Source organism: Dendrobates tinctorius, unplaced genomic scaffold (assembly GCF_039654945.1).
Source record: "Dendrobates tinctorius isolate UK_male_01 unplaced genomic scaffold, ASM3965494v1 ptg000129l, whole genome shotgun sequence".
Taxonomy (NCBI): Eukaryota; Metazoa; Chordata; class Amphibia; order Anura; family Dendrobatidae; genus Dendrobates; species Dendrobates tinctorius.
In genome coordinates, this window is record NW_027361797.1 from 44147462 (window position 1) to 44161621 (window position 14160).

General features: G+C 45.4%; 1 protein-coding gene across 1 annotated transcript in view; it reads left to right on the forward strand.

Annotated features, from left to right (window-relative positions):
• The first annotated feature begins 530 nt into the window (after nt 1–530).
• Nucleotides 531–14160, forward strand: part of LOC141047775 (parvalbumin beta-like) — a 32998-nt gene continuing 19368 nt past the window's right edge. Inside the window, exons 1-2 of the mRNA XM_073543062.1 lie at nt 531–580; nt 2961–3028. Of these exons, the coding sequence (XP_073399163.1) occupies nt 2965–3028 (64 nt within the window). The 5' untranslated portion in view covers nt 531–580; nt 2961–2964. The remainder of the gene's footprint in view (nt 581–2960; nt 3029–14160) is intronic.

Here is a 14160-nt window from a genome sequence, read left to right on the forward strand (position 1 = left end):
TGCATTGGGGTTTTATGGGAGCAATATGGTGCAAATCGCAGCATGCTGCGATTTTCTCAGCACGTATAATACGGCCGAGAAAAAAATCGGCTGATGGGAGCTGCCCCATAGATTAACATTGGGACTGATGTTCACTTGTGTGTAACTATAGGCACTCTGGTGTAGTAGACTTCAACAACCCCTTATATAGATGGTTCCTCCCTGAGCTTCCCAATAATTGTCTTTTCTTACCAAAATTCCTGCAGTTGGCCATAGTTTTCACAGCACACTTGTAATATAAATGCATAAACAGCTATGTTGATGCATTTCTTAGCACAATACAAAGCAATTATGATATGATTTTCAGGGGGTGCAGATCATTCTTACACTTATGCCTTTTGTCTGTATTTCTCAGCTACTTGTAGAAGGACTTGTAATCAGATATGATGTAATCAGGGCTATTAATCTTCCTCCAACAGATAATAACTTTGTCACTTGTTTTGTTCTTTAATGTGTTCCGCCCTATATGTGGTGTATATATAGAGGGCGATGAGCCGTCAGTATAACAGAATATCTACTACATCGAGAATACAAGTGACAGGTGAGTATACTGATGTACAGCAAAAATATACTGTGGCACTGAGGTAGGGAAAATGTAAGTGATGTTATATGTTTTTATGTCAAAAAAAGGCAAAAGTAAGATACAAGCAATACATTTACAGGCAAATTAGAAAAAAATACCAGTTCAAGTTTTCCGTTGCCAGAGGATCTTTAATCAGACAAGTTGACAAACCTGCTAGATGAATGGTTTTTCTGGTAAGATATTATAGGTACCACTCAAGTAATTTTATCTTTAGCACAAAAAATGTATTAAAGGGCTTTTTTTTCAGGTTCATGACAGAGGTTTATAGTCACTCTGACTACAGATTGCCGAACTGTGGTAGGGTGCGGTGTGGATGCGATCACTATTCCCCGATATTGCCTGTGCAAGTCGGGGGTCACGTGGCTGAATGTATATGATACTTGCAGACTTTTTGTCCCAAGACTGGACAATCCCTTTAATCTCATATTTAAGTGTCTTGTAATGTATGTACATTTGTGACCAACTGACACTGGGTTAGAATAAGAAATTTGGAAAATTTTCCTTTTCCTCTCTCAGTTATTTACCGTCACTCTAATCTGTGAAGCAGAAGAGTAAAAAGCAGGGGTGGAACTACAGCAGTCGCAGCGGTCGCAGCTGTGGCGGGGCACTGAGATCTCAGGGGCTCGATCACGGAGCTGCAGCCGCTCATTGGCTGTACAGCTCCGTTCTTTGATTGGCTGCTCTGTGCGCACAGGACCTGTGATGAGGTCACAGGAGGGGAGGAGTCAGGGGGTCACATGATCAGGGGCCTCTGTCTGAGGCCCCCTGATCATGTGACCACCTGACTCCTCCCCTCCCGTGACCTCATCACAGGTCCTGTTTTCACAGCAATCAGTGTCTGCAGGACTCCGCTGTGCTGGTTGTCATGGTGCACTGCTGGATGAGGACCGGACTCAAGATAGTCTGCAGTTAGCTATTAGTTAGCTATTAGATTTTCATGATAAGTTCACCAATCATTTTTTTGGCAAACATTATTCATGTCATTGAGCTGGTCACTTTCACTACTAGTGGTCCAGGGTACCTCTTTTCAAATTGAACTTCTCATAAAAATCTAATAGCTAACTAATAGCTAATAGCTAACTGCAGACTAACTTGAGTCCGGTGGATGAGAGTAAGTTTATGTGTGGGGTGAGGGGTTTACAGGGCGGATGTAGCAGAGCCGTGTGTATATGAGGTGTGGGTAGCTGTATGTGTATGGAGAGGAGCCGTATGTACGAAGTGTATGGAGCGGAGCTGTGTGTGTACGAGGTGTATGGAGCGCAGCCGTGTGTGTACGAGGTGTACAGAGCGGAGCCGTGTGTGTATGAGGTGTACGGAGTGCAGCCGTGTGTGTACGAGATGTACGGAGCGGAGCCGTGTGTGTACGAGATGTACGGAGCGGAGCCGTCTGTGCGAAGTGGAAGTGAAACTGTGTGTGTACGGAGTGCAGCCATGTGTGTACGAGGTATACAGAGGGGAGCAGTGTGTGTATGAGGTGTACGGAGCGGAGCCGTGTGTGTACGAGGTTTACGGAGCGGAGCCGTGTGTGTACGAGGTGTACAGAGTGGAGCCGTGTGTGTACGAGGTGTACGGAGCGGAGCCGTGTGTGTACGGTGCTCAGCCGTGTGCGAGGTGTACGGAGCGGAGCCGTGTGTGTACGAGGTGTATGGAGCGGAGCCATGTGTGTGCGAAGTGAGCGGAGCCGTGTGTGTGCAAGGTGTACAGAGCGGAGCCGTGTGTGTACGAGGTGAGCGGAGCCGTGTGTGTACGAGGTGTACGGAGAGGAGCCGTGTGTGTGCGAGGTGTACGGAGCGGAGCCGTGTGTGTACGAGGTGTATGGAGCGGAGCCATGTGTGTGCGAGGTGAGCGGAGCCGTGTGTGTGCGAGGTGTATGGAGTGGAGCCGTGTGTGTGCAAGGTGTACGGAGCGGGGCCGTGTGTGTACGAGGTGAGCAGAGCCGTGTGTGTACGAGGTGTACGGAGAGGAGCCGTGAGTGTACGAGGTGAGCGGAGCCGTGTGCACGAGGTGTACGGAGCGGAGCCGTGTGTGTACGGTGCTCAGCCGTGTGTGTATGAGGTGTACAGAGCACAGCCGTGTGTGTACGAGGTGTACGGAGCAGAGCCGTGTGTGTACGGAGTGCAGCCGTGTGTGTATGAGGTGAGCGGAGCATGTACAAGGTGTACAGAGTGGAGCCGCGTGTGTACGAGGTGTATGGAGCAGAGATGTGTGTGTTTTTTGGCACTGGGGGGCCCATTTGAAAGTTTGCACCGGGGCCCATAACTTTGTAGTTACGCCACTTTTAAAAAGTTTTGGAGTTTTTACAGTTGTAAACTTTCTTTTCTTCTCTATATACTTGTAGCACAATGACGTCAATTACAGACATTTTATCTCCTGAGGATATTGATAAGGCCATGGCTCTTGTACAAAGTAAGTGACAGATTCCAAGTAAATAAATTATACTTGATTTGTTTATTTATGATTATTGAGGTTATTATTTATTAGGCCAGGTTCAGATGAGCAGAACTGACATTTTTCAATTTTTGGATGAAACTTGTCCATTGACATCTATAGGTGCACAAAAAAATGGATCCCACACAGTTTATAAATATATATTTATTTTTTTAACGGATACCTACTTTTCATACATTTGTCTGAACTTGGTCACTGTAGAGAAATAATAGAGATATATACAGGTATCAATATTACATTTTGTGGGTGACCGGTGACTAATAGCAGTAGGGGTATGTGCAAGCGGACCTGCAGTTTTTTTTAAGCAGAAGATGCTTCAGGAAACAGTGGCACTTTTTTGTCCTGAAGTGTCTAGTGTCATTTTTATCTATCTTTTCCTGGGTGTTTTTTCAATATGGTATTGGCTGCCGGTGTTTATTTTCATTTATTTTTTTTAGGTTTTTTCCCTAGGTTTTTGTGACATATTTTTGCTGTCTTTTTCTGGAATTTTTTTCTCAGTTGAATAATTAAAAAACCGCTAGTGTTATTTTTAATTATTTTTAATGCAAAAACAATGGCAAAATACTTGGAAATATGTATGGGCATCTTTTGAACTTTTCCATTAACTTGTATTGTAAAGTAAAGAACATCCTCCAAGCAGAAAACGCACCTAGAGCGGTCAGGTGACTTCTTTTAGCCGTTTGGCGTCTTTTTGAAACCTGAAGCAGTTAAAAGAAGTTCTAAGGCTAAAGTTCATATGAATAGGAAGTCAATCTACCTAGAAATGTATATGTTGATTTTTTTTTTAGCATTTTCTGCTAAGTTTTCCAGATGATTTCTGCTGTGAAATCCACCTGAATAAAACATTGTGTGCATATCCCTAATTTAAAGGGATTCTGTCAGCAGCTTTTTTCTATGTAATCTGAAGACAGCAGCAGGAGAGGGTTTGAAACACAGATTTCAAGGATGTGTCACTTATTAGACTGTGTGCTGTTGTTTACTTGAATATTTTACCACTACGGCATTATCACCGCCTGGACTGCAGCTCACGCAACTGCTAGCGTGACCACGCCCCCTCCACTGATCAGCAGCTCACTGTTAGTAGACAATGTATATTAAAAGGTCTGATGTGGGCAGGGTTAGCTTTCTGAGCTCTGCTACTTGCAACTAAAGTTGAGCGACTTTGGTCGGATCGGGTTTCGTGAAACCCGAATGAAACAAAATAAGTTTCAGATGAAACTCGTCCGACTAGAGCAAAAAAAGTCGGAGTTTCGTCCGACTTTTATTTCCCATTGACTTGCATTGGGGTCGGGTTTCGGACGAAGCTCCGACTTTGTTTTGCTCTAGTCGGACGAGTTTCATCTGAAACTTATTTTGTTTCATTCGGGTTTCACGAAACCCGATCCGACCAAAGTCGCTCAACTCTACTTGCAACATCTAAGAACTCTGTGTCACAACTGCTGCACCCAGTAAACAAAGTGACACATCCTTGGAATCTCAGGGTCTCTTTTCTTATATTATGCTGTTCTCAGATTAGATAGCAAAAACCTGGTGACAGATTCCCTTTAGGTTACATTACCACGATGAGTTTTTGGTGAGTTTTAAATGTTGAAAATTTTCTGCACCATTTGTGCACTCATTAAGTTAAAAGGTTACTTGCATATTTTCAAAAATATGCAGAGTAAAAAAAAATTCTCACCAAAAACTCATCATGGAAACTTAGGCTGAAGTTGGATAAGTAGGAGTGCTACTTAGGGTTATCACATGAGTATCACGGTGCTTGGATGTGCTCGTTACTCTGCAAGCAATGGGCGTTGCTTGAGTTCAAACTCGAATCCCCGCCCCGCATCTTTGGGGCCTGTTATGCAGTCAATAAGCATGCGGGGATTGCCTGTGAGTCAATGTAATGCCATAGCCACCTTGGTTGTGGCATTACTGTGATTGGCTGGCTGTGTGACATGATCAGAGGTTTATAAAAGGACAGGTGCCACCTGGCTTGGCACACTGACACCATTGCACAGCTCTGTGACACTTCGTATTGGAGGGAGAGTGCTTGTTTAGGCCTGTGTGCACACTATAACGAATCAGAGGCCTGTAGTGTTGATACAGGTGCTGAAGCTGAGCCATCATACTAACAGCCCTTCTAAGGGCTAATCGTTTGTATCACACACAATCTGCATCTAGCCTAGGAATGAAGAGAAAATTGCAGGATCAGGTAGAGTGACAGAATCCAGTTTGTAGACAGGGATTAGGTCAATGCAGTCTGTTGTTAAATATATAACTGCATTTCTGTGGGGGCTCAAAAAATTTAATATATTTTGATTCATTAAGTATTATAATTTGAGGTTCTTTTTGTGCTATATAACACACCCAAAAATCATTGAAACATTTTCCTGAGCTACATTTCTCAGCCATACACTATTCCGCAAAGTGCAGTAAATGTGATCTCTAAAACTGCTAAAAAGCTTTTAAAAAAATGTGCAGGCTTCCATTTCTCAGACATACAGTGTTATGTGGTCTGTGAACATTTCTGTGATCTCTAAAACTGAGAAAAGGCACTGAAACATTTTTCTGGATTGAATTTGATTGTCATCCATACAGTTTTGAGTTCTTTCTGTTACATTACAACTCACTTGCTGTAGGTGACCAATTTTTTTGGGGGTTAAAAATAAACTTTGTTTCAAGAGACCTAGCAACTGCAAAATGCGTAAGGCATGCGTTAAGGGATGAGGAAGTGAAAATGCTGGTGATGGTGCACTCCGATGTCGAGGACGTGTGGCAGGTGCAACTACGCCTGTTGCTGGAGCACTAGAAACTTGCCCATCCATGACACATACGCAGGGGCGATTTTAGGCAAAGTGGGGCCCTGGGCAAAAGTTTAAAATGGGGCCCCATTTGCTGACATATTGCACAGCACACAGAAACATTTTGGTTCTAGTTACATGCGCTGAGTTCTGGCCACTAAACGAGTGTGATTGACAATATTAAAGTTGTTCAACGCTTGTTTCCAACCTCTTTCCAATGGCCGAGGAAGAATAATGGGGAAAGAACAATCATTATTAGATCAATCTCCCCCCATACAGTATCATGTTCTCTGCAGCACATCTGCAGTTTTCACAGGGCAATGTGCTGATGAGAACAATGATTTTTGTTCCAGCATAAACAAGCCAATCTCTCGATGAATAAGCAGCATTTTGCTTGTTTAGTATAATACACCACATAGACCTCCACATAGTATAATGAACCCCGCAGTTCTCCATATAGTATAATGCACACCCCATAGTCCTCTATATACTATAATGTCCCCCAGAGTCCGCCATATAATGTGCCCTATAGTCCTCCATATAGTATAATTCACTGCCCATAGTCCTCCATATAGTATAATGCACTCCTCATAGTCCTCCATATAATATAATACACGCCTCATAGTTTTCCATATATTAAAATACACTCCTCAGTTCACCTTATAGTATAATACACTCTTCATAGTCCTCGATATAGTATAATGCACCCCCATAGTCCTCCATGTAGTAGAATTCACTTCTCATAGTACAGTGCACCCCATAGTTCTTCTTATAGTATAATGTATTCCCCATAGTCCTCAATACAGTATAATGCAGGTCCCATGTAGTACATATAGTATAATGGACTGCCCATAGTCCAATAGAGTATAATGCAGCCCCCTTATAGTATAATGCAGCTACCCCATAGAGTTTAATACAGCCACCCCATATAGTATAATGCAGCTACCCCATAGAGTTTAATGCAGCCACCCCACATAATATAATGCAGCCACCCCACATAATATAATGTAGTCCCCTCATAGATCATAATGCAGTCACCCCATATAGAATAATGCAGCCACCCCACAGAATATAATGTAGCCCCCTCAGAGTATAATACAGCCTCACCATAGAATATAATGCAGCCCCACCATAGAATATAATGCAACCCCTCTCATATAGTATAATGCAGCCCCCCATAAAATATAATGTAGCCTCACCATAGAGTATAATGCAGCCCCCTCATAGGGTATAATGCAGACACCAAAAGGATATAATGTAGCCCTCTCCATAGAATATAATGCAGCCCCTTCATATAGTATAATGCAGCCCCCATAGAATATAATATAGCCCTATCATATAGTATAATGCATCCACCCCCATAGAATTTAATGTAGACCCCTGCGAAAAGGTTGTTGGATGGATAGCAGACAATGCTTTCAGTCAGTGTGCCAGCACCACCCTTTCTTTTACATGATCCAGTCTCAGTAGCCATGATTCTAGACCGCATAATGCTCACCCTTGCTACCACCATGCCGAGTCCCTGGAGACAAGTGATCTGAAGATCAGTTCACATTTCCATTTATAGATACTGGCCTCTTGCCCTGTCTGTTTCAAGTGGGACATGAGGAGATCACATGTAGCAATGCTCAAATATTTGAGCAGCTGCGCTAACAAGAAGGCGATGGTGGTAAAATGCAATTATTGTTGCAAGAGCTGGATGATGAGACACAATTGACAATAAGTGATGTTGTTATGTCAGCAAGTCAGGAGGAGGGCCAGGGTGGGGAAAAGGAAGACGAGGTGGTGGACAATGAAGTCACTGACCCAACCTGGGAAGATGACATGCAGAGCGAGGACTACAGCGCAAATAGGGAGTGATCAACAGGACCACAACAGGCAGGAAGAGGCAGTGGGGTGGCCAGAGACACAAGCGAAGCAACTGTTCCCCAGAGCATGAACATGGGTGAAGTTGCCAAGCCAAATGTTTGGTGTGTTTGAATCTGGTGCTTTTTTAAAGACAGTCCAGTTAACCCAAAAAAGGCCATTTGCAACATGCCATCAGCAGGAGCAGCCCAACTACTAACCTAATTACCACCAGCATGCACAGGCACATGCAAGCAAAGCACCCAACTACTTGGGCCAAACACTAGGGTCTTGAAACAGCATCTGTGGTTCACACCACTGTCTCTTCCCCTGTTCTACGTGCACGCCAATCCCCTGTTAGTGATTTAGGTGAAGATGCCTCCCACCCTGCACCTGTTGTTGTCCACTTGCCACCACCGTCATCAACCACATCCATGTCTTTGTCCCAACGCAGTGTTGAGTTGTCTCTATCCCAGTCATTGGAACGCAAGCGTAAATATGCAGCTACCCACCCTCAGGCTACAATACTAATCGGCCAGATTTACAGTGCTTGCCCGGGAAATGTTGCCGTTTAGGCTTGTGAAGATGGAACCTTTCTGCAACCTCATAGCGGTGGCCATCCCTCGGTCCCCAGCCACCACTATTTCTCCCGGTGTGCCGTCCCCGCCTTACACAAGCATGTGTCCCATAACATCAGTCGTGACCTGACCAACATTGTTACTGGGAGGTCCATTTAACCATGGACACATGTACAAGTGCTTGTCGCCAGGGACGCTACATTTCCTTGACAGCACACTGAACATTGTGGAACCTGGGACCCAGTCAGACCTTTGGATGAAACACATGCTACAGACACCGAGGATTACAAAGCTACCAGTTCCACATTATTAACGTACCTATATATTAGTGACTTATCATGATACGATTTACAAAGAGAACCAGAGTCAAATATGCTAAAAGATATTACAAAATTTTATTTTTACACAAAGTTACAATAATATAAATAAATAACAGTTTATGAGTATTATGGGTTCATACACAAATCAGTGATTAAATCTCTAGGTAAATAGGCTGAAGAATATGTCAGGACATGATAAATTGTAAGTCATACAAATTGAGAATTCCTCTAGTGTTACAAATTCATGATTATCAAAGACAAATCAATAAACAAATGCCCCTAAACTAAATTGATGCATTCTGTTGCCCAAATGGGTAAAATATGTTCAGTGCTAATGTAATTGGACCATAGTCTAATGTCTATCAGTGATTGTAAGAATATAGAAAACTCATATTGGACATAATGCATGTTAAAAAACGGTAGATTCAAAAAAAGTATTAACTCATTGTGTCTATCCTGCCTGAACTGCAGCCACGTTCCCCCAAAGCGTGTTTCGCATTGGTGTCGCTACTACTCCCATCAGCCTACGCCTGCTGCCGCTAATAACAGCAAGAGGGGAACCCAAGTCCAGTTTTTTTTCATTACTTTAGTAGAACGCAAGCACCGACTGATGAATACTCAGCAGGCGTATGCTGATCGGAGTAGTAGTCCCATCAGCCGACGCCAGTGACTGGAGGTAAACTTTTTACCTCTGATCACAATTGCAGGCTCACACTGTTATTTGACCATGTGGGAACCACAGATCTCTGACCAGTGATAATGATTTTACCGCCGATCAGAGGCAGTATTTGCCACGCTATCATGCACATAACAGGACTTGATGTTGCTACATTATCTAATCACTTTTTTCAGGGCTAATTCAAATAAATTCTATAATGTTATAATAATACCGCTCTTATCTGCACTTCAACTATGGTGAGATGTGGCAGCAGGGATAGCGTATGACAGGCATCTAGTCAGGGATTACTGCCTTATAAATTCTAAGCCTTCCAGCTGCTTTTTTTTTATCTATGGACTCATTGACCGATTCATGTTTTTTATCATGTTCTGTACTCAGAAATTCATTAAAGCAGGCAAAGTTAACTGATTTAATGTGTCCATTCACAGTTTCTCTCTAGCATCTGTATGTAAGAGGTAGTGGTGGACACTTTACGCTACAGGAGCTGGAATTGTCACTTCTAAACTCTCAAACGCTTTGTTTCCATCTATTTCTGGGTGCTTCTATAAGTATGTTTGGGGTCATTGTCCTACTGGAAGACCCATAACCTAGGATGCAAACTCAGCTTTCAGACCCCAGTCACTATATTGCAACCTAAAATCCTTTGGGAATCTTCACATTTCATGATACCTTGCACACAGTCAAGGCACTCAGGGCCAGAGGCAGGAAAACAACTCCAAAATATCTCTGAACCTCCACAATATTTCACTGTAACTACTGTATTGTTATTTGTAGACCTCAGTAGAATTATGTGCTTTACCAAAAAACTCTATCTTGGTCTCATCGATCCACAAGATGCCTACTAGCCATCTAAAAACAGTGAGAGCCGCCTACTGTCCCTCCAAGTTTCAAACTTTACAGTATTAATACGAAAAAGAAAATTTGCCCACCTCAGATGGATAAATTATATTGCAGTAGTAATATATGGCTACTCAAAGTATATCTGTCTGCTAGCCCTCCATAAATGGTTAGTGCAGGCTGTCTGGTGGCCCTCTAAATTTAGAGTGAATGCTGTCTGTTAGCCCACTGACAATAGGGAGGGCCACCTGATGGCTCCCTACAAATAGTGATGGCCGCCTAATGGTCCTTTCTATGGCAGATGCACATCAATATTATTATTTAGAATCATAGAATCATAGAATCATAGAATCGTAGAGTTGGAAGGGACCTCCTGGGCCATCTGGTCCAACCCCCTGCTCAAAGCAGGATTCACTAAATCATCCCAGACAGATGTCTGTCTAGCCTCTGTTTGAAGACTTCCATTGAAGGAGAACTCACCACTTCTCGTGGCAGCTTGTTCCACTCATTGATCACTCTAACTGTCAAAAAGTTTTTTCTAATATCTAATCTGTGTCTCCTCCCATTCAGTTTCATCCCATTGATTCTAGTCTTTCCTTGTGCAAATGAGAATAAAGTTGATCCTTCTACAATGTGACATCCCTTTAGATATTTGTAGACAGCTATTAAGTCTCCTCTCAGTCTTCTCTTTTGCAAACTAAACATTCCCAAATCCTGCAACCTTTCCTCATAAGACAGGGTTTACAGACCGGTCACCATTCTGGTCGCTCTTTTCTGAACTTGCTCCAGTTTGTTGATGTCTTTTTTAAAATGTGGTGCCCAAAACTGGACATAATATTCCAGATGAGGTCTGACCAAAGAGGAGTAGAGGGAAATAATGACTTCACGTGATCTAGACTGTATGCTTCTGTTAATACATCCTAGAATTGCATTTGCCTTTTTTGCTGCTGCATCACACTGTTGACTCATATTCAGTCTGTGATCTATTAGTATACCCAAGTCTTTTTCACATGTGCTGTTGCTTAGCCCTATTCCTCCCATTCTGTATATGCTTTTTTCATTTCTACTGCCCGGATGTAGTACTTTGCATTTTTCCCTGTTAAAAACCATTCTGTTAGTTGCTGCCCACTTCTCCAGTTTATTTATATCTTTTTGAATCCGCTCTCTCTCTTCTCTAGTATTAGCTATCCCTCCTAGCTTTGTGTCATCAGCAAATTTAATCAGTTTACCCTCAATTCCTTCATCTAAATCGTTGATAAAGATGTTGAACAATACAGGGCCCAGGACAGAGCCCTGTGGTACCCCACTTGAGACATTCTTCCAACTGGATGTGCAGCCATTTACGACCACTCTTTGGGTCCGATCACTAAGCCAGTTATGAATCCACCTAACAGTTGCCTTGTCCATTCCATACTTAGTCATTTTTTCAATAAGGATTGTATGAGATACTTTGTCAAAGTAGTTATTGTTATAGCAACATTTATTCTATGGTGCTTTACATGTGAAAAGGGATATACTGTACATAATAAAAACAAGTACAAGTGACTGACTGGTACTGGAGGAGAGAAGACCCTGCCCATGAGGGCTCACAGTCTACAAGGGTGTCACGGCCCCGGCCCTTACCTGTTCCCCTGCGCGCACCTCCCGGCGCGCTCCTGCTCTCCAGCGCGTCCCCGCGCCCGGCCTCCGGCTCCCTCGGCGTCGGGCACCTGCGCACTGCCGTCCTCCTGCCGCGCAGCCTCCTGGGTAGTGTGACGCACATGGCCCCGCCTCCAACATGGCGGCGCCCATTGCTACTTATGGCCGGCGTCTGGACTGGTAAGACACCTGTCTACGATTGCGGTGACGCTGTCTCTTGGCAGCGGTCTCTGTGTCTCAGGCCCCCCATCCTAACGCTTCTGTCTGCACTGTCCTCTGTGTCTCTGCTTGACTGACTTGCCGCTGCTAGTGCTGCCTCTGATTACTCTTCCCCTGTGCTCCAGCCTTTCCTTGCCTCCTTGGGTCCTGGTATCCTCCCTGTCCTGCTCCGTCCGTCCTTCCGTCCTTTCCTCTGATCATCCCTGCTTGTCTGCCTTGCCGTTCGCTCGGTGTTATATCTGTGCTTCCTCTTTTGCAGTCTCCAGCTCTTGCCTCCCGCTGCGCTCCGGTCCTGCATGCTGCCCATTATCCACGGTCTCTGTGGTCCTCCGTGCTCTCTCTACGGACCTGCCTGTGCCTCCACTCCGGTCTTAAGCCCCAGTCGTCCCTTTGGTTCCGGCTGTCGCAATTCCATCCCCTGGGGGTCTGCCCCTAACACTCCCTGTATAGGGGGTGGTCCTCACCTGGGCGCTCGCCCTCTGGGGCTCTGGAGCCGTGACCCAGAGGGTCCACTTCCGGGTTGCTCCTTCTTCCCTCTCTGCTACAGCAACCGTAACAGTTAGACAGGCCATGGACCCCGCTGGAGCCATGGCTGCCCAAAAGGAGTTGGTTTTCCTTCGGGAGAACCAGCCGCGCATGATGTCCTTTATGAAAACCATGGACTCGCGTCTCTCCGCTCTCCAATCCTCTGACCCTGGTAACACCACCCAGTTGGCTGGCTTGCAACAAGAATTGGCGCAGCAGCGTGACACCCAGTCGCATATCCTCAGCTACATGGCCTCAGTAGACGGTCGGTTGCTTTCCTTGCAGTCGGCCGCCTCTGCTCCTCCTGCTGCGGGTTCCCATCCTCCTCCACGATTGGCCAAACCACCCTGGTATAGCGGTGATGCCAATTTTTGCCGGGGATTTATAAATCAATGCCGCCTTCATTTTGAATTACTGCCCCAGCAGTACCCCACTGACCGAGCCAAAGTGGCCTTCATCATCTCTCACCTAGAGGGGGATGCTCTGGCTTGGGTCAATCCTCTCTGGGAGCGTGATGACCCTGTGGTTACTCAGTTATCCGTTTTTCTGGACACTTTCCGTCGGGTTTTTGACAAACCGGGTCGTTTAGCCTCCACCACTGAGGCTTTGTTTAACCTCTGCCAAGGTTCTCTAACCGTGGGCCAGTACGCCATACAGTTTAGGACCCTGTCCTCCGACTTAGGTTGGAATAACGAGACGTTGGTGGGCGCCTTCTGGCGAGGCCTCTCGAGTCGTATAAAGGATGAGCTCGCTGGTCTGGATACCCCTACAGCGCTAGAAGATTTGATTTCCCTAGCTACTCGGATAGATCTCCGGTTTCAGGAACGGGCCAGGGAGAGAAGGGTTTCCCGTCCATTGTCTTCTGTTCGCAGGCCACTCAGTCCTTGACCCAGGATCCCCTCCTCTGCCTCTGCACCCGAACATATGCAGGTAGACCGCCTGAAACTCGCTTACCAGCGTCGCAGGGAGAGAAGCCTCCAGGGTCTTTGTTTCTACTGCGGTAGCGGGGCCCATTTGCTCCGAACTTGTCCGGAAAACTCCTCCGCCTAGGCCAGGTAAGAGAGGCCTTCCTGGGCGTTTGTGATACCTCTCTACCCCTCACTCTGTCTGTCCTTTTGCATGTTGGTGGGAAACGGGCTTCTCTAGAGGCCTACGTGGACTCGGGGGCCGCTGGGAATTTTATTAGACTTGAGGAGGTCAACAAATTTTCTGTTCCTGTAAGGTCCTTGGAGAATCCTCAGGTTCTCGCATCCGTAGATGGTTGACCCCTGCTAGAGACGGTTACTCTTGTCACTCATGAGGTAGAGTTGCAAGTAGGGGCTCTGCACAAGGAGAAAATTATGTTTTATGTCTTAGCGGGTATTTCCCATCCAATCCTCCTCGGTCTCCCCTGGCTGCGGCTCCACGAGCCCACCTCAGATTGGCATAGCGGCAGCATCTTATGCTGGGGGGAGTCTTGTCGGGCTCGGTGTCTGCTGTTGGTGCGTCCCGTGGGTATTCCCCGGTCTCCCCTTGTTCCCTCTGGATTGCCGGCGGCTTACAGTGCCTTTTTGGATGTTTTTGATAAGAGAGAGGCCGATACTCTTCCTCCGCACCGCCCCTACGATTGCCCTATTCAGCTCGTTCCAGGTACCACTCCTCCTCGTGGAAGGATTTATCCTCTCTC